The sequence below is a fragment of the Capricornis sumatraensis genome, chromosome 13 (assembly GCF_032405125.1).
Source record: "Capricornis sumatraensis isolate serow.1 chromosome 13, serow.2, whole genome shotgun sequence".
NCBI lineage: Eukaryota > Metazoa > Chordata > Mammalia > Artiodactyla > Bovidae > Capricornis > Capricornis sumatraensis.
In genome coordinates, this window is record NC_091081.1 from 62,299,747 (window position 1) to 62,320,000 (window position 20,254).

The window sequence follows — 20,254 nt, forward strand, 5'->3', positions numbered from 1 at the left end:
GGCAACCCACTTCAGTACTCTTGCCTGGAAAATTCCATGGACAGAGGAGCCTTGTAGGCTACAGTCCATGGGGTCGCAAACAGTCGGATATGACTGAGCAACTTCACTTCTTGACTTCTAATAATATTATTTACATGGTTGTAATATTTTCCTGAGCCAAGTTGTAGTGCTGGGTTACTTTTAGTCAACTTGTAAAAAGTACCTCGATCTTTGTTATTTGAGTTACTGTTAAACTAGTAGTTTATAAGTTTTTTCTATAGTTATATAAGTAATTTTTTTAACTGAAGACATGTTATTGCTTGTTTTTTCAGACTTTTATTCTAGGTTGTCCTTCTTCATTTTTGTTTCAAATGCAATTTTTGATAAACATTTGTATCAGATGCCTAGGCCATTAGAATAAGAGAAAACCTGAGGAAAAGTGCATTCAACAATCAGAGTGTGTTATTTCACATAACCAGGCATATGAAGGTGGGATGGGTCCAGGTTTGGTTAATTTAGGCTTGACAGTATCATCCAATACCCAGGTTTCTCCCACCTTTCCACTCTGCTCTCCTCAGTGGATTTCTTTATTCTTACACTCCCTATGGTTCAGTTATTAGCTTGCTGCAAACGTAATTGTGGTTTTGGACCATGAATCTTAAATCATTATAACTAGGCTCTAAAAGAAAACTTTATTATCAAAATAAGAAGCATTATAATCAACACATTTTTGCCATGAGAAATAACTTTATTCCCGTAACATAAAAATCCATGCTTTGGTGGGATGTAATGAACTCTTGGAAAGCATTTTCTGCTCCTGCTGTTTGTGGAAATGTTTTCCCTGCAAAAAGTTAGGATGCTTGAAGAAGTGGTAGTTGGTGAGTCAGAGGTCTGGTGAATATGGTGGGTGAGGTAAAACTTCGTAGTCCGATTTGTTCAACTTTTGAAGCGCTGGTTGTGCAATGTGTGGTTGGGCGTTGTCATAGAGAAGAATTGGGCTCTTGCTGTTGACCAACAGCAGCGGCAGGTCTTGCAGTTTTTGGCAGGTCTCACCCATTTGTTGAGCATACTTCTCAGCTGTAATGGAATTCAGGAATCTGTACTGCATCAGACCAACAGCAGACCACTAAGCAGAGACCATGACCTTTTTTGGGTGCAAGTTTGGCTTTGGGAAGTGCTTTGGAGCTTCTCAGTCCAGCCACTGAGCTGGTCAAGGCTCGTTGTCCTATAGAATCCACTTTTTGTTGCACATCACAGTCCGATCAAGAAATGGTTTATTGTTGTTGCATAGAACAAGAGAAGGTGACACTTCAAAAGACAGTTTCTTTTGATTTGTGGTCAGCTCATGAGGCACCCACTTACTGAGTTTGTTCACTTTTCCAATTTGCTTCAAATGCTGAACAACCATTGTCGACATTGAGCTCTTTGGCAGCTTCTTGTGTAGTTGTAAGAGGATCAGCTTTGGTGATCGCTCTCAATTGGTGGTTGTCAACTTCTGATGGCTGGCCACTGTGCTCCTCATCTTCAAAGCTCTTGTCTCCTTTGCAAAACTTCCTGAACCACCACTGCACTGTCCGTTTGGTAGCAATTCCTGGGCCAAATGCATTGTTGATATTGCAAGTTGTCTCCGCTGCTTTATGACCCATTTTGAACTTGAATAAGAAAATTGCTTGACTTTGCTTTTTTGTCTAACATCATTTCCATGGTCTAAAATACATATGAACAGCAAGTAATAAGTCATTAGCAAAAAAACATAAAGCAAGAAACGTGCATTTAAATGATGTGTAACATAACCACATTTATTTAAGAATGGATTTCAATGTCAAATGGCACATTTCAACAGTGCAAAAAGCTCAATTACTTTTGCACCAGCCTAGTATCATCTCTGGAGAAGGCAATGGCACCCCACTCGAGTACTCTTGCCTGGAAAATCCCATGAGCGGAGGAGCCTGGTAGGCTGCAGTCCATGGGGTCGCGAAGAGTTGGACACGACTGAGCAACTTCCCTTTCACTTTTCACTTTCATGCATTAGAGAAGGAAATGGCAACCCACTCCAGTGTTCTTGCCTGGAGAATCCCATGGACAGGGGAGCCTGGTGGGTTGCCGTCTGTGGGGTCGCACAGGGTTGGACACAACTGAAGCGACTTAGCAGCAGCAGCAGTATCATCTCACTGTATGGCCAGTCTCAACTCTGTCACTTGTGAGGGAAACAAGCCACCACCTGTGTGCTTTCACCTGAGTAAGTTCACCCCTGGGATGAGCAAGGAAGGGACAGAGCTTTCCCTAAAGGACAGAGCTGTGATTCAGGTGAGCAAGGAGAAAGGGAGATTGGTGGTTGGGAAGGTACCCGTCAGCGTGTGCTGCAATATTACTTCTTGTCTTTCTCATGATGGTTAGTAAAAGTCAAACCACACCAAGCAGGATGATGAGTGGAGGACTGTCAGGCCCTCAGAAAGGTCATCCTCCATGAGATTAAGAGAATTTCTGGTAATCGGCCTAAAAGCTCAGTGTTAAGATACCAAGTATCTGGCATTTTTCATTAGAGAGAAATGCAGCATTTATTTAAAGTTTGTCTCTTACACCAAGTGTGCAGAAACAAAAGGGCTGATTTAAAATCAAACAGTTTTGAGGAGCTACTAAATATTCGTTGAATATTCAGCAAACAGTGTTGAATAAATTAAGTTCAGCCATTAGTTTTCTGATAGTCAGATGAATAGTCACTGAAGCAAAAAGGAGACATCCAAGATCTAGATGTATTTTAGGCCCAAAGGAATGAAAGTGACATGAAAAGAAAAAAACGCGTGGACATTTTCCCTTTGCATGGCTTCTAAACTTAGCATCAAAGCAGGAGTTGATTTTTCTCTGTATTGTTTAACTGTAGAGGCCATTATGTCTTTTGAGCCCCATAGAATGCCTTTAGCTTAGCCTGCTGTTGAATATATAATGGGAATGAAGAATGAGAAAACTTTAAAAGATTCAGCAAGGAGAAAAAAGAGTGAATTGAGACTTCTGTTTCTGACTTCATGGCTTATAGCATAGTGCTGTTGAGAGTGAGTTAAAAGTGACTTTAAAGATGACAGATTCAGTTTAATACTTCGACATCTGATGCTCAGTGTGCTTATTACAGTTTTTAAAAATAGTTAAAGTTTGTCTTCATTGTGAAATAGTGAGGCGTATCAGTTTGCTGAAAAACTTTAAGAGATATTTGATCCATTTAAAGTCTTTGATCATGAATTGATACATAAAGAATCAAGGCATTTATCCTGCTTTTCCTGTATGAATTTCATTGTGGGGTAATCGAATAGTTGATATGGAAAATTTCTTGTATTAGAATCTTCCCAATACAATAGGAAGCTTAAAAAAAAAAAAAAAGACTGAATGAATGGAATCAAGCCTCTAGATCTAAATTCCAATTTAAATAAAATAAGAAGGGTAGAGGAAAAAGTTGAACACTACCATGAGGAAACAAGTCAAATTTAGAATGTAGACCATTCCATAGGACCAATAATTTTGTTTCTTCAGCAAATAAATGTCATTGCTGGGGTAAGGCGGCAGGAAAACCAAGGTGGGGAGCGAGTTTTCTTAGATTGAAAAGATTTAAGAGGCATAACAGCCTGAGTATAAAACAGGAACTCTGGATCCTCGTTTAGATCCGTGTGTGCGTGCTCCATTGTGACCTTGCGACCCCATGGACTGTAGCCCACCAGGCTCCTCCTCCATCCAAGGAATTTTCTAGGCAAGGATACTGGCGTGGGTTGCTATTTCCTCCTCCAGGGGATCTTTGTGACCCAGGGATCTAACCCATATCTGTTGCATCTCCTGCATTGGAGGTGGGCTTTTTTTTTTTTTTTAGCCAACTGTGCTTCCTGGTAAACCAGCTAGAAAAGATGTTTTTGATGCAGTTAGGGAAATAGGAATATGGACTAAGTATTAGGTGATGTTAAGGAGCTGTTGTTAATCTAAGGTGCGAAAATGGCCTTGTGCTCATGTAAAAGGTGAAAACATTCTTACTTCTGAAGTATTTGTGAATGAAATAGTCTGACGGATTAAAATACTCTAACGGTCGTTCAGTCAGTAACAGAACAGATGAAATAGGATGGGTAAAATGTTGATAATTACGGAAGGTGTGTGATGGATACCTGAGGATTTGTTATGCTGTTTTCTCTACTCTTATGTGCATTTAAAAATATCTATAATGGAAAATACTTTTTAATTTGTTTCATATTAAAAAAAATGTAGCCCTTTCTAATCGCTCAGTAATTAAAATTCAGTGTCCCTTTCCTTTGTATTGATATAGATAAGTGTGAACATTCTGGATACAGTTTTTATTTGATGATTTTGAATTAAATAGACCAACTTGAAAAAGGGCAGTACTGTGTGGTAGATTAAAACTGAGCTCTATGGGAATTGGATTCAGTAATAGAATTTGTCCTCCTCAAACTGTAGTTTTGATGAGATTCAGGTTTCATAAAGCCCCACAAAGTATTGTTCAGTGTTTTTTTTTTTTCTTTTTGCAATTTCCCAATTAATTTTCTTCACCACTACCAAGAGTAATTTCATAAGATAGGCCTTCAGAGGACCCTGTTTTTAAAGTATAGCTGCATATCACTCTTCTTTTTATATTTAACTTAACCATTTGCCATGTCTGCTCTTTGAATGGGAGTGGAGCCGGGAATTGGGACTGGGGAAAAGATAGAAGAGCAGACTAATGTGGGATGTGCTTTCCACCCAGATTGTTTCTCTGTTCCTCATTCAGTCCAGAAACTTTGATTAACTCTCTGTCTGCCAGGAACTGTATAAGGCCTAAAGGGAAGATGAACAAGGCAGGCAAGGTCCTTTCCCTCTTGGGGAAAGAAAGGCTTAAGCTGCTGGGTTAGTTAATTTGGAATGTAATACATGCTGTGAATGTACAGAGTGCTGTGAGAGAGGAGGATCTGGCCTGGGGGAAGGGACGGGGGTGGGTGTGTGGGGGGAGACATCCTTGAGTCTGAGGAGACAGTTGGAATGAACTATTCAGGTGGAGATGTCAGAGGACAGGGTTCAAGGCAAAAGAAACTGCTTGCTTGCAAGGGAAGGGCTGAGTCTGTGTGCCTTGGAGCAGTTAGCATTTTGGCTGTTATGCTAAGATCAGTGGAAGAATACTGCAGATTTAAAAATTCTCCTATGATACACTTCGTGCATCTAAAATATATGTGAGTTGTAAAGATATATAGTGAGCAGTTACATATTCATCATTTAGCTTAAGAAATAAAACATTACCTGTACCATTGGAGCCCCTGGTTACTGCTCCTGTCCTTCCTGTAGCTTCTTTTTTCTGAGTCAGTCCTTCATCCTCCTTTTTTCCCAAGAACATCCATTATCCCGAATTTTCTATTTATATCTTCTTTATTTTTCCTTTTAGTTTTATGCGTACGCATGCACAGTTTTGCATGATTTTGACCTTTGGCTGAAAAGCAACAGCATGAGTGAATGTCAGTGTTGAGTGAAGATGGTAAGCTGTAGGAGCCATGTAGTAACCATGTGGAAACCAAGTAGGCAGCAGAGGATGAGACGGTTAGATAGCATCACCAACTCAATGGACATGGATTTCAGCAAACGCTGGGAGATAGTGGAGGTCAGAGGAGCCTGGCATGCTGCAGCCCATGGGGTTAGAGAGTCAGATCCCACTTCCCAGCCGACCAACAGCAAATGGGTAATGGATTGGAGGTGAACAAGAATGGAGGAGGGAGCAGTTAGATGCGTCCTGTGAGATAGGTGGTCGCTTATGGTTGATGGTTGTAGCCTCTTCTGAGAAATTAAATACAAACTCATGGCCCTTTGGAGTCTTGTCGCTCTGAGCCGTTTGACCTTGCTGGTCTTAAGGTGTGATGAGCTTGTTTCCTTCTAGGCCTGCTCTTTGCTTTGGAAACCTTTCCTCTCAAATCTGCAGGGTTCTGTCTCACTGCACTCAGGTCTCTGTTCAGAGACATCTTCACTGACCACTTTACTGAGCAGTGACCTGCCCCCTCCCCACCCTTGTTATTATTTTCTAGTCTTCTTACTCTGCATTATTTTTCTGAATAGTTCTTTTTGATCGCAACCTGAAATTATATACTTATAGCATGTCTTCCGTTGCTAAAGTATAAAATCCATGAAGGCTGGTACTTTATCTGTTTTGCCTAACACTATACTCTTTGTCCCTTGTTCACAGTAAACATTTATTGAATAGATTTGACTTGAGATTGGGATAATGGAATCCAGTCATTCCTTTTTGGCTGTCTCCCAAACATCTCTCTTGCTGTAAATTTTTTTCAGGGCTTGAGGTTAATGCCCAAACCCTGTCCTTCCTAGACATTTCCACTTGACTATCAGGCTGTCACCTCAAACTCACCATGTCTAAAATTACACATTATCACTCTTCCTCCAGTCTTCCAGTGTTGTTAATGCCACCATTGCTGACAGTCCCCAGGCACAAAACCTTGGTGTTATCTTGCGGCGTTCACTAGTTCCCATCCCTAGGGAGCTTATGTCCCCATTTGTGTCTTTGAGGGAGTTTCTGGTCGCTGTTTTCACCTCTGCCTTCTGCTGTTGACATTTTAGCCAGCCTGCAGGGCTTTGCGAAGATTCTTTTCTTCCGGGCATCAAGCTGAATTTTTCCGTCCCACCAGCTTTTGTATTCATGGTCTGCAGTTTTTGTGTTTTAAACACAATATCCTGGCTTACACTGTTACGTTTCCATGTCCTGGTATTTTTAAACACAGTAAGGCAAACAAAAAGTATTTATTGATTGAATCACCTTCATCTCCTTTTTTATCCCATTTTAAACCTCACCACGTGTGTTCTATGCTCGGTCTTGTTGTCCTAGACCTTGATGCTTGCCACTTTGTCCTGTGTCACATAGCAGAGCTGGCAGCAGCATAGTTTTCATACCTCCTGTCTTTTGTTATCTTTGGGGCTGGGTTTTCTCTGAGCCCGTGGAGGCTCTTGAAGTTTTAAAAATGAGAAGTCATGAGGTTTCAAGTCCTGTGTCACACTGGAACTGTGTAGGGGCAGAGGAGTCTGAGCTAATGATGTTAGCAGTAGCTCTTTATAATTACTTAGCAACGATGCAGGTTGTGGAGATAAATTTGGTTTTTTAAATCATTATATTGCAATGAGCACAGACTCTTTAGGTCTCAAGATCTTCTCTGATTGCCTCCAAGCTTATCTTTTTCCATCCGTAACTGACAGATGACTGCAGCACCTCTTTGGATCTTGCTGACCCTACTGTGTACTTTATGAGCTACTCTGTTGCTGGGTTGCGATTTCTTTGGTGTTCCGACTGCTCTTCTCTCTTTTGTAAGAATACAGGCTGCAGCTGGGCCACAACTGGAGTGGTGGAGTGCTTACCTTGGATATGTAATTTAAGTGGAGTGAAAGTGAAGTCACTCAGTCGTGTCTGACTCTTTGCGACCCCATGGAATGTGGCCCACGAGACTCCTCCGTCCATGGGATTTTCCAGGCAAGAGTACTGGAGTGGGTTGCCATTTCCTTCTCCGGGAGATCCTCCCAACCTAGGGGTTGAACCTGGGTCTCCCACATTGCAGGCAGACGCTTTACTGTCTGAGCCACCCTAAAAAACCTCCCAGGTGGCACTGGTGCGAAAGAACTCGCCTGCCAAAGTGGGAGACACGAGACACGGGTTTGATCCCTGGTCAGGAAGATCCCCTGGAGGAGGAAATGGCAACCCACTCCAGTATTTTTGCCTGGGAAATTCCACGGAGAGAGGAACCTGGCAGGCTACAGTCCATAGGGTTGCAAAGAGTCTGACAGGTCTGAGTGACTGTACACAAAAAGCTCAGTAGTCAGGATAAATAATCTCTTGTGTTCATGCTAAGTCGCTTCAGTTGTGTGTCAGACTCTTTGTGACGCTGTGGACTATAGCCAGTCCGGCTCCTCTGTCCATGGGATTCTCCAGGCAAGAGTGCTGGAGTGGGGTGCCTCCTCCAGTGGATCTTTCTGACCCAGGGCTTGAACGTGTGTGCCTTGAGTCTCTTACATCTCCTGGATGGGCAGGCGTGTTCTTTACCACTAGCGCCACCTGGGAAGCCTTAAACTATCTCTTAATGCAGTATTTTTGAAATCAAAATTAATGTAAATCTACAATGAGTCAGACATCAAAGTTTTAAGTCAAGGCAGAATCAGTGTTACTCATTTTTTTGGTTTTAAACTCAGGTTCCAATATGGCTAGGCATAGGATTAGGCAGCAGAGAACAGGGAACCCATACTTTAGCTGCCACAAACCCCAGACAGTCATACTTCCTACATAAACATGGTAGAGTTTTTAGATTCAAAATAAACCTGCTGGCTGTTCACACTTAATGGCATATTCTTGGGTCTGGGGCAGAACTGCTTTTGTGAAGTTTCATTATGGACATAATTTAGTTGAACTTAGCTTCCAGTAGTGATCTGTATATGACCTATTTTATCTGATAACAGGATTAAAACTGTTTCCATAAGTTTTCAAATAATTCACTTAAAGTGATTTACTGAGAGCAGCATTAGATAACTGAAGCTGTTTACCAATAGATCTGAAAGGAAAACCTGGTTCCTGTATGCTTTTATCAAGAAAGACTAAAAAAGGGATATTAATTGAATTTTACTACTTTCTGATAAACATTGGCCTGGCAAGTGTTTTTAGATGACTAACTTTCTAATCTTCTCTGATGTTTCTTCAGGGTGCTGCAGACAGTGATTTATTGGGAGGTTTAAACATATGTATAATTTGTTTTAGTGGAGAAGATCTTAGAAATACTCTGTAGGATTCTCAACTCTGTAGAGTGGAGTCTTACCTGTTAGGGGTAAGTCTAGGGGCATAGACACAATGACCTTTGTCTGACACTGAGGGGAGGTTTATAGAGCTTTGATGTTTTAACCAAGTGAATTAGTTGTTCTAACTGACTGTTCGGTTATAAACAGATAAGATGTAATGTTGAACTTGATGCTCTTTCCTTTTTTTTAAATGAAATTAATTTATTTATTTTAATTGGAGGATAATTACAATATTGTGATGGTTTCTGCTGTACATCAACATGAATCGGTCATAGGTATACATGTGTCTACCCTGCCCCAGCTCTTTCACTTTATAAATGACAGTTTTAAATGTTTCAGGTGTACAGTGTTGACTGGAGCCAAACCAGAGGTGAACAGCTTGTGGTGTCTGGCTCATGGGATCAAACTGTCAGACTGGTATGTCAGCATTACTGTATGTAAAACCAGATATTCCCTTCCCCAGAGTGTCCACTCAAGTTTTTTATTTTCTAGAACATACTTCTCTTGCTTTTCAGTTAGACAGCTAATTTTCTTTTCAAAAAACATTATATTAAAGCATTTATTAGAATTTAAAATTTTCTAATCTTTGAGCTATAAAATAATAATTAGCTCAGCATTGATGATTTTGGCCTCTTAAATACTATACTGCTTTATATAAAAATATACTTTGCATAAATCCTTGAGATATATGTGTATATTGTGTGTGTATATATATGATGTATCATATATAGTATATATAAAGCATAAATTTTAATTTACTCCTGTTAAGTGATTGATCTGTTCCTGTATTTGTAGTGGGATCCAACTGTTGGAAAGTCTCTGTGCACTTTTAGAGGCCATGAAAGTGTCATTTATAGCACGATCTGGTCTCCCCACATTCCTGGCTGCTTTGCTTCATCCTCAGGTAAATAATAAATTTACCAAAAACCTTATTTGTGGTGAATGGCGACCTCACTTTCCCCAGAAGGTGGCGCTGTGTACCTTAGGTTTGGAGAAGTAAGCATTCCTACTTGAACTCTTGAGACTATTTCATTCTTTCTTAGTCTCTAGACAAGAATTAGCCAACCTGCTTCTAACCTTTTGCCTTAACATGTATTCTTTTGGTGAGGTCAGGGACAAAGTGAGGACTCTGACATTGAACTTGATTGAATTTGGAAACTCCTTTCAGTGGTCAGTTGTGGGACCTCAGGGTGATGTGATGACTTTTCTCATCAGGAAAATGGGGCTTGTGGAGTTGTTCACAGGATGAAATAAGGAAACACAAAATGTCTCACACATAGTTAACCTCCTTTGCTTGATATTTACCCCTCTGTTAGGGATTAATTCATTGCCACTAAGCCATAGCAAGACTGTATTTGGTATGATCATTTTTCCTGTTTGCTTTTAATGTATGTCTTCAATTCTGAGATAAAGTAGATACATACATATATATATCTATATATTTTTTAATGGACAGAAGTCATTTTATAGACGTTTAAAAATTAGATTTTGTACTGTTTGCATGAGGGTTTACAGATTTGGTTCTTTAGGCCGATTCATAAATCATGTATAATCTGAACAATATACATAATTTGTAGAGAAGCATCACACAGCTTGTCTGCAGTCCATTTAAAACAACATGGGCCACCTGCCAAATGGTCATTGAAATAGCGGCCCGCACCTTCACTCGCCCCTGGCTGCTCTAGAGCACCTCTCCCCTGGCTGTTTGCCTTTCTCTCACACCCTGCAGCCCTGCCCTCACAGCTCTTGTACTTTCATTCTTTTACGTTTTTCCCCACCAGCCTAGCCTGTCATACTTCTGTGGTCCTGGCTTTACATGAACAAGTTCAGTGGCAGGGTCCTCCCAGAGGATGATGGGGAGAAGAGGCTTGAGACAGCAAGAACAATTTTCCTTTCTGTCCCTGGTTAGAAGGTAGAGTCATTCCCAGTGGGGAAACAGTACGTTGGAAGTCAGAGTTATATTCATGTGGTTTAGAATGGAATATTAATTCTTAGTAATATCATAATATCTGTCACACCATGACTTTTCATAATGTAAATTTGTCAAGCACAACTATTAATGAACAAATATGGTTTCATTAATGATTAATTCATGATTAACGGTCTGTCTTAGGTAGATCCTAACCAGTTATGAATCTTCCCCAGTTGGAAACCAGTCTAGCTCCTTTTATTAGCTATTGAGCTGCTTTGGCTTAGATGGCTTTATCTTTGGTTTGTTGATCAGAATAAGGTTGCTAAGTCTGAGTAACAGTTACAATAATGTATAACACGTGTTAATTAATCATAAATGTTTGTGGTGATTGACAAGATAATATCAGTACTCTTTATTTCCTGTTTCTTGTATAACTATCAAAAAGTAAATTTATGAAGAGAAAACAGAAATGGTAACCCTGAAAATTTCTATTTGAGCATATACATAGTAAAGAAATTCAGACAACACAGAGACATGCCAAATAAAAAGTAACTGCTCATTCCCCTCTCCTATAGAACTGCTGTTAGTAACATTTTCCTATATTCCTCCATAAAAAGTCTATGTCCATTCCAAATATGTTAAATTTTTTTATCTTCTAGAACATATTTCTCTTGCTTTTCAGTTAGACAGCTAATTTTCTTTTCAAAAAACATTATACTAAAGCATTTATTAGAATTTAAAAATTTTCTAATCTTTAAAATAAATTAGTAATTAGCTCAAAAGGAGGGTTTGTGGCATATAAAAGTTGGGGTAAGCTCTAAAACTCTCACTGCGCCTTTGCCATTTCAAGAGAGACAAGAAAATTTGCTTCCCAAGTTGTGTACTTGCAGTGCACTTCTTTGTGTGTTTTCTTTGCTTGAATTGTTTTCATGTATTTCCAATAGAGCATGTGTCGTCTTCAACATAGCTGAGTGCCTTACACAAGCAAACACTGCAGTTTTTTGATTACTGTTATATAAGCTATGGAAATAACTGTATTATCACAATTTTTAAAACATATTTAAGGTTAATTTTGATTGTCAAAAGGGGTATTGTTGGTGAATCATTCAGATCTTTAGTGAATGCTGTTGTCTGGGCACTGAAGATACACTGAGCATGTAGTCCAGTGGGAAAGAGAGATGCTAAGAAAAAAACCCTAGGGACAGCAACGATGAGGAGCGTGAAGGTCTTTGAGAAAGAGGTCACAGCACAGTGGTTACAGACACAGACTCTGGAGCTGGACTTCCTGTGATCAGATTCTCCTTTCACTGCTCTTACATGGCTTCAGTCATGCTGCTTAACCTCTGTCTCTTCATTCCTTATTTAAAAAATAAGAGTGATAATAATAACCTGTGTTGTGGAGTTTTGATGAGGATTAAGTGAATTAATTAAGATACAAGCTTGAAGGCTTAGGACCGTGCCTGGCACAGAGTAAGGGTGCTCTGAGTGGTGCCTTGTGTCATTAACGTGTGTGCTCAGGATTCGTGGGAACACAGTAAAGGATTCTTGAGCTTGTCAAAACTGGCTGGTCAGAGTAACTTCCCTAAGGAAATAGTGCTTCAGCTGCTACCTTATAAACAAGTAGATGAGGAGGTGAGAAGTGGGAAGTAAAGGGACGAATGTGGAGAGTATAGGGCATGTTGGAGGAAGATTTGCATGGTCTTTGCATGCATTATGTGCTGTAAGGATTGAGAGTCAGTGCTTACCTGGGAACTAAAACTCTGGGAAGCGAGTTTCAGGTAACTTGCTCCAGGTGGAATCTGAAATGTATGCTTGTATAATAACATACCTGTCCAGTGATCCTGAAACCTGGCCCACCATCGCAGTCCGTTGCTGTTGTTTAGTCGCTAAGTCGAGTTTGGCTTTTTTGCAACCCCATGGACTGTAGCCCACCAGACTTCTCTGTCCATGGGGTTTTCCTGACAAGAATATTGGAGTGGATTGCCCTTTCCTTCTGCAGGGGGTCTTCCTGACCCAGGGATCAAACCTGCGTCTCCTGCATTGGCAAGCGAATTCTTTACCCCGAGCTACCAAGGAAGAAAGTGAAAGTGAAAGTGAAGTCGCTCAGTCGTAAAAAACAACAGAATTCTAGCCTTCATCTTAGTCCTACTGAATCAGATGCCTCTGAAAGGTGTATTTTTTAATCACCCAAGCTGAATCTAGTGATGAGCCTGATTTGGGAAACACTGTACTAGTCTGTGATGTTGCTCTGTTTCAGATGTCTAATGAATAGCTTATTTCTGTTGATGTAATGGAAATTTCGTGTTTATTTTTAACAGAAATATACTTAACTTTCAAAAACTCTATAGAATGGTTTCAGTGCTGAATTCAAAGAAGTGGTTTCCTAAGATTGAGAACTTAGGTTTTTTCCTGAGTTTTGCCAGTTATAGTTTGAGTTACATTATAGTCTTTTATCCATTAATTCTCTTTGTTTTCTTGCTTATGGACAAGAGTTTGCTATGAAACATAGTATAGTATTTGCATAAAAATCATCTCAGCTGTAAAATTCATGGTTGAAGAACAAAAAGTTGTAAAATATTTGTCTTCACAAATATTAAAAATGATAAGCAGCTTATATAATTGGCAGTCAAGACATAGTTTTATGTCTAATCCTGTGGCACATATATAGCTAATTATATCATTCAACTCCTTATAACAGTTTATATTTTAAGATAGTATATAATAATATGGGCTTCCCTGGTGGCTCAGATGGTAAAGAATCCACCTGCAGTGCAGGAGATCCGAATTCATTCCCTGGGTTGGAAAGACCCCCCAGAGAAAGGAATGGCTACCCACTCCAGTATTCTTGCCTGGTGGGCTACAGTCCATGGGGTTGCAAGGTGTTGGACACGACTGAGCAGCTAACACCTTCACTTTCATGAGAATATAATATTTAAGTTTTTCCAAGAATTTGATCCCCTTCAAAGTTGTAGTACTAAATTTATCATTAGCTAAGTTAAGACAAACCAAAAGGAAGTAGGACTTAGACATTTAGATCTTCCTTAGTAGGGTTCTCTAAGGGCGTTGGTTTTGTTTCGTTCATTAAAGTTTTACTCTTACATAATTCACATTTCCAAATTGTATGAAATGGAAGGGAAGAATATTTAAGCTCATTACATGAGGAGGATTAATATGAGGTAAACTTTCTTTTGAACCAAGAAAACTAAATTACTGCTATTACCGACTCCATATAATTGCATAAATCATAGCCATGCCTCAATGTGTGGAGTCCAGCAGTTTGAAAAAAACATCATTCTACTCAAAAAAGTCATCTGATAGACATCTGGCATTTCAAATAAATTAAATTATTTGGGCCCAGTATGCATCTTTTGCTGTTCATTTCACTTCCTGGTTTCAGATTCACCGTTTACACTCATTCTCCTTACCCAGCTTCTTCTTAATGCCGCAACTTGAATTAGACATGGTAGTAGCCAGCACTTCCTGTACCATATCATGCACTTAAATTCACTGGTTTTGTTGCCAGTGGCAAGTCTGCAGCTGATAAGAGAAGCTGGTAATTCAGGTGGGTCTGTGGCACTGCCGCAGGGCCCTGGTAAACGTCTGGCTGACAATGAAAGGCCAGTTGTCTGGAAAATGCAATTAAACAAGCAATATAAATATAGATGTCCTGGTGGCTAAACGAGTTGAATGAGTCATGGTACCAGTTGGCCAGAAGGTCTCTCTCCTACCTGGCAAATGAAATGAGGAGGAGGAAGTGCCGAATGTGCGGAAGTGGGATTCTCAGCTCCTTCAGAGCACTTCTCACTCTTTTTGTGCTCTTTAAGTTAACTGCCAGAGGGGACAGCCTATACTGTAGTCTTTTTAAAAAAAAAACTTTGCCTGACTATGCTGGTGAAGAACCAGAATATTGTCCCAGAGAAATTTGATAGAGGCATCCACCCAGCCTTTGTGGTTGTTATTTGTTTAATCTATTGTTGAAGTATATAATACACACACAGAACAGTGCCTATTTATAACACGATGGATTTTCACAATGAACACACCTGTGTACTGGGGCTTCCCAGGTGGCACTAGTGGTAAAGAATCTGCCTGCCCATGCAGGAGACTCTGGAGACCTGGGCTCTCGGGACCCGGGTCAAGAAACAGGATGTTCTCAGAGGCCCCTCTTACATTCTTCCAGTCATTACCCACCCCTGTCCAATCGAGGGTGACCTCTGAACTGCCTCCTAATAGCATCGATTAATGTTACCTGTTTTTATGTTGTGCTGTCTTGGTTTCTTTTGCTCAGCATTATGTTTTGTGAGATTCATCCATATTGTTGCTAAAATTACTGGTTACTTCTTAACTCCTAGTCCACGTTTATTGTAATGTTTTGACACTGTAAAGCATTCGCATACACCCATAGAATGTAATTATTAGGATGAACATGAGCTCACTGAACTTTAAACAATGCTTTGAAGTTAGTCGTGTCTGACTCTTTGTGACCTATGGACTGTAGCCTGCCAGGCTCCTCTTCCCATGGAATTTTCCAGGCAAGAATCCTGGAGTGGGTTGCCATGTCCTACTCCAGGGGATCTTTCTGACGCAGGAATCGAACCCATGTCTCCTACATCTTCGGCGTTGCAGGTGGATTCTTTACCATCTGAGCCACCAAGGGAGCCTTTCAGACCTGATCGGTTCGGTTCAGTTCAGTCGCTCAGTCGCATCCGGCTCTGCGACCCCATGGACTGCAGCACACCAGGCCTCCCTGTCCATCACCAACTCCTGAAGTTTACTGAGACTCATGTCCATTTGAGTCAGTGATGCCATCCAACCATCTCATCCTCTGTCGTCCCCTTCTCCTCTCGCCTTCAATCTTTCCAGCATCAGGCTCTTTTCAAATGAGTCAGCTCTTTGCATCAGGTAGCCAAAGTATTGGAGTTTCAGCTGCAACATCCGTCCTTCCAATGAACATTCAGGACTGATTTCCTTTAGGATGGACTGGTTGGATCTCCTTGCAGTCCAAGGGACTCTCAAGAGTCTTCTCTAACAGTACGGTTCAAAAGCATCAATTCTTTGGCTCTCTTTATAGTCCAACTCTCACATCCATACAGTATGACTACTGGAGAAACCATAGCCTTGACTAGACGGACCTTTGTTGGCAAAGAAATGTCTCTGCTTTTTAATATACTGTCTAGGTTGGTCATAACTTTTCTTCCAAGAAGTAAGCATCCTTTTATTTCATGGGTGCAGTCACCATCTTTAGTGATTTTGGAGCCCAGAAAAATAAAGTCTGCCACTGTTTCCATTGTTTCTCCATCTATTTGCCATGAAGTGATGGGACTGGATGCCATGATCTTAGTTTTCTGAATGTTGAGCTTTAAACCAACTTTTTCACTCTACTTTTTCACTTTCATCAAGAGGCTCTTTGGTTCTTCACTTTCTTCCATAAGGGTAGTGTCATCTGCATATCTGAGGTTATCTTCTGATATTTCTCCAGGCAATCTTGATTCCAACATGTGCTTCATCCAGCCCAGTGTTTCTCATGATGTACTTTGCATAGAAGTTAAATAAACAGGGTGACAATATATAGCCTTAACGTATTCCTTTTCCTATTTGGAACCAGTCTGTTGTTCCATGTCCAGTTCTAACTGTTGCTTCCTGACCTGCATACAGGTTTCTCAAGAGGCAGGTCAGGTGGTCTGGTATTCCCTCTCTTGAGGAATTTTCCACAGTTTATTGTGATCCACACAGTCAAAGGCTTTGGCATAGTCAATAAAAAAGAAATAGATGTTTTTTTCTGGAACTCTCTTGCTTTTTCATTGATCCAGCAGATGTTGGCAATTTGATCTGTGGTTCCTCTGCCTTTTCTAAAACCAGCTTGAATATCTGGAAGCTCACAGTTCACGTATTGCTGAAGCCTGGCTTGGAGAATTTTGAGTATTACTTTGCTAGCCTGTGAGATGAGTGCAATTGTGCGGTAGTTTGAGCATTCTTTGACATTGCCTTCCTTTGGGATTGGAATTAAAACTGACCTTTTCCAGTCCTGTGGCCATTGCCGAGTTTTCTAAATTTGCTGGCATATTGAGTGCAGCACTTTCACAGCATCATCTTTTAGGATTTGAAGTAGCACAATTGGAATTCCATCACCTCCACTAGGTTTGTTCGTAGTGAGGCTTTCTAGGACCCACTTTGACTTCACATTCCAGGATATCTGGCTCTAGGTGAGTGAGCACACCATCGTGATTATCTGGGTCGTGAAGATCTTTTTTGTATAGTTCTTCTGTGTATTCTTGCCACCTCTTCTTAATTATCTTCTGCTTCTATTAGCTCCATACCATTTCTGTCCTTTATTGTGCCCATCTTTGCATGAATTGTTCCTTTGGTATCTTTAATTTTCTTGAAGAGATCTCTAGTCTTTCCCATTCTGTTGTTTTTCTCTATTTCTTTGCACTGATCACTGAGGAAGGCTTTCTTATCTCTCCATGCTGTTCTTTGGAACTCTGCATTCAAATGGGTACATCTTTCCTTTTCTCCTTTGCTTTTCACTTCTCTTCTTTTCAGAGCTATTTGTAAGGCCTCCTCAGACAACCATTTTGCTTTTTTGCATTTCTTTTTCTTGGAGATGGTTTTGCTGCCGTCCCCTGTACAATGTCTCAAACCTCAGTCCATAGTTCATCAGGCACTCTATCTATCAGATCTAGTCCCTTAAATCTATTTCTCACTTCCACTGTATAGTCATAAGGGATTTGATTTAGGTCATACCTGAATGGTCTAGTGGTTTTCCCTACTTTCTTCAATTTAAGTCTGAATTTGGCAGTAAGTTCATGATCTGAGCCATAGTCAGCTCCCAGTCTTGTTTTTGCTGACTGAATAGAGCCTCTCCATCTTTGACTTCAAAGAATACAATCAGTCTGATTTTGGTGTTGACCATCTGGTGATGTCCATGTGTAGAGTCTTCTCTTGTGTTGTTGGAAGAGGGTGTTTGCTATGACCAGTGTATTTTCTTGGCAGAACTCTATTAGCATTTACCCTGCTTCATTCTGTACTCCAAGGCCAAATTTGCCTGTTATTCCAGGTGTTTCTTGACTTCCTACTTTTGCATTCCAGTCCCCTGTAATGAAAAGGACATCTTTTTTGGGTGTTAATTCTAGAAGGTCTTGTAGGTCTTCATAGAACCATTCAACTTCAGCTTCTTCAGCATTACTGGACAGGGCATAGACTTGGATTACTGTGATATTGAATGGTTTGCCTTGGAAACCAACAGAGATCATTCTGTTGTTTTTGAGATTGCATCTAAGCACTGCATTTTGGACCCTTTTGTCGACTATGATGGCTACTCCCTTGCCCACAGTAGTAGATATAATGGTCATCTGAGCTAAATTCACCCATTCCAGTCCATCTTAGTTCGCTGATTCCTAGAATGTCAATGTTCATTCTTGCCATCTCCTGTTTGATCACTTTCAATTTGCCTTGATTCATGGACCTAACATACCAGGTTCCTATGCAGTATTGCTCTTTATAGCATCTGACCTTGCTTCCATCACCAGTCACATCCACAACTGGGTATTGTTTTTACTTTGGCTGCGTTTCTTCATTCTTTCTGGAGTTATTTCTCCACTGATCTCCAGTAGCATATTGGGCGCCCACTGACCTGCAAAGTTCATCTTTCAGCGTCCTATCTTTTTGCCTTTTCATACTGTTCATGGGATTCTCAAGGCAGGAATACTGAAGTGGTTTGCCATTCCCTTCTCCAGTGGACCACATTTTGTCAGAACTCTCCACCATGACCCGTGTTATATGTTATATCAGGCTTAATATAACATATAAACTTTTGAAATCTCATGTACATCATTTAAACATTTCCTATGTTATTATTGGAAGCCCTGTGCTGAGTTTAATCTTTTTCTCTGGAGCTAGGCTTTGAGAGTCTGAAGCTTCAGGTGAATTCCATTCACAGCTGCCACAATGATAAGGAATCTCCTCTGCCTGCAGGTGGTAATAGGAGAGCTTGAGCAACTGTAGGTCTTTGTAGAATTGATTGGAAAGCAACCCCCGAAGGGGAAAGGATGCTTAAACAACCTCAGGACACATTCTCTGTCTCTAATCTGGGCTTTTCTCTGCTGGCTGACTTGACTGTGCAGGTCAACTTTCTCCATACAGTGAAACACATGGCCAACCAACAATTCTCAGTTTTGTAACCTGTAAATTCTCCTGTGTGAGGGGGACTGGCATTATTTTTTCAATCACAGCTCAGAGAAATCCCAAATATCTCCTTTAGGCCAGTCTAGCTGTGCCAGGGGCAGCTTTGTAAGGCAGATATGTTTTTGTGTGTTTGGAAGTATAGTTGGTTTACAAAGTTATGTAAGGTGCAGTTATACAAAATAGTGATTCACAATTTTTAAAGGTTATACACCATTTATAGCTATTATAAAATATTAGCTATATTCCGTTTGTTGTTCAATATATCTTTGTATCTTATTTTATACATGATAGTTTGTACTTCTTAATCTCCTACCCCTGTATTTTCCTCCTGTCCTTCTCTCACCAAGCTGGTGACCACTGATTTGTTCCCTGTGTCTGTGGGTCTGTATGAGGCAGATATTTTATCGTAGGTAAGGAAAATGACAATTCAAGATGTTAAGTAACTTGGCTGAATGTCAACAACTATGAAATGATTGAGCTGGACTAGAGCTAAGCTCTGAAGCTCCAAAGCCCCTGTTCTTAAACTCTACATTTCATTACCACAAGCAGTTTAATTCTTATCTTTCTTAACTTGCAAAGAAATCAGAAAAAAAATTGTCTGAAATTATTGGACTTAGCTAAATGACAAATAATTTAGAATTGGGATGATAGGAAATTATATGTAGGTAACTAAAGGAAACGTTTAAAAGTTAATGTTTTTATATACCACTTATTAGCATATCTGCTATATGCTAGAGACCATGCTAACACTTTACAGAAACTTTATTATACTAAATGTTTTTGTACCATCCTCCATCCAGGCATTCTGAGGAACTAGTCTCAGACATATTATACAGCTTGTGCAGGTCACACAACTACTAAATGGAATCAAGACCATTATTGCCATCACAGCATTATTTTTTTTTTTTACATTAACCTGAACTGGCTTTCTCAGAGGATCAGTTATTGTGTGTAATTTACTTTTAATGGAGATGTACATATATTCAGAATTTTTCATCTGGTCATTTTGTTGTTTCCTCATATTTTACAAAATTGAAGGCGAACAGCATCTAACACAGCTAATCAGGGTTGACTCTGTGCAGCTAGGTGGTATAAATCATTTTTGTAGTAATTCAGAGTATAATCCTTACATTTTCTCCACTTGTTTCTTTCAAGGTGAAATCCATACCTTTGGATGGCCCTTTAAAATGTAATAAATGTAAAAGCTAAGATTTGAAATTATCCATTCTGACTTGGTAGACTTTGCACACATTTTACAGTAAAACTGTTAACCATTTTGCTTCCTGTAGAATATACTGGTATAGGGTGCTAATTTTACTTACAAGAAACGAGGATTTTCAGAGCCTTTTCCTTTCCTGAAGAAAAATGCATTGGGCGTGTGCTTAGTCA

At 40.1% G+C, this 20,254-nt stretch overlaps 1 protein-coding gene across 1 annotated transcript in view; it reads left to right on the forward strand.

Moving 5' to 3' along the window:
* The window catches only part of PEX7 (peroxisomal biogenesis factor 7), a 74,997-nt gene that overhangs the window by 5,429 nt on the left and 49,314 nt on the right, over window positions 1-20,254 (forward strand). Inside the window, exons 4-5 of the mRNA XM_068985289.1 lie at window positions 9,109-9,186; window positions 9,565-9,673. Of these exons, the coding sequence (XP_068841390.1) occupies window positions 9,109-9,186; window positions 9,565-9,673 (187 nt within the window). The remainder of the gene's footprint in view (window positions 1-9,108; window positions 9,187-9,564; window positions 9,674-20,254) is intronic.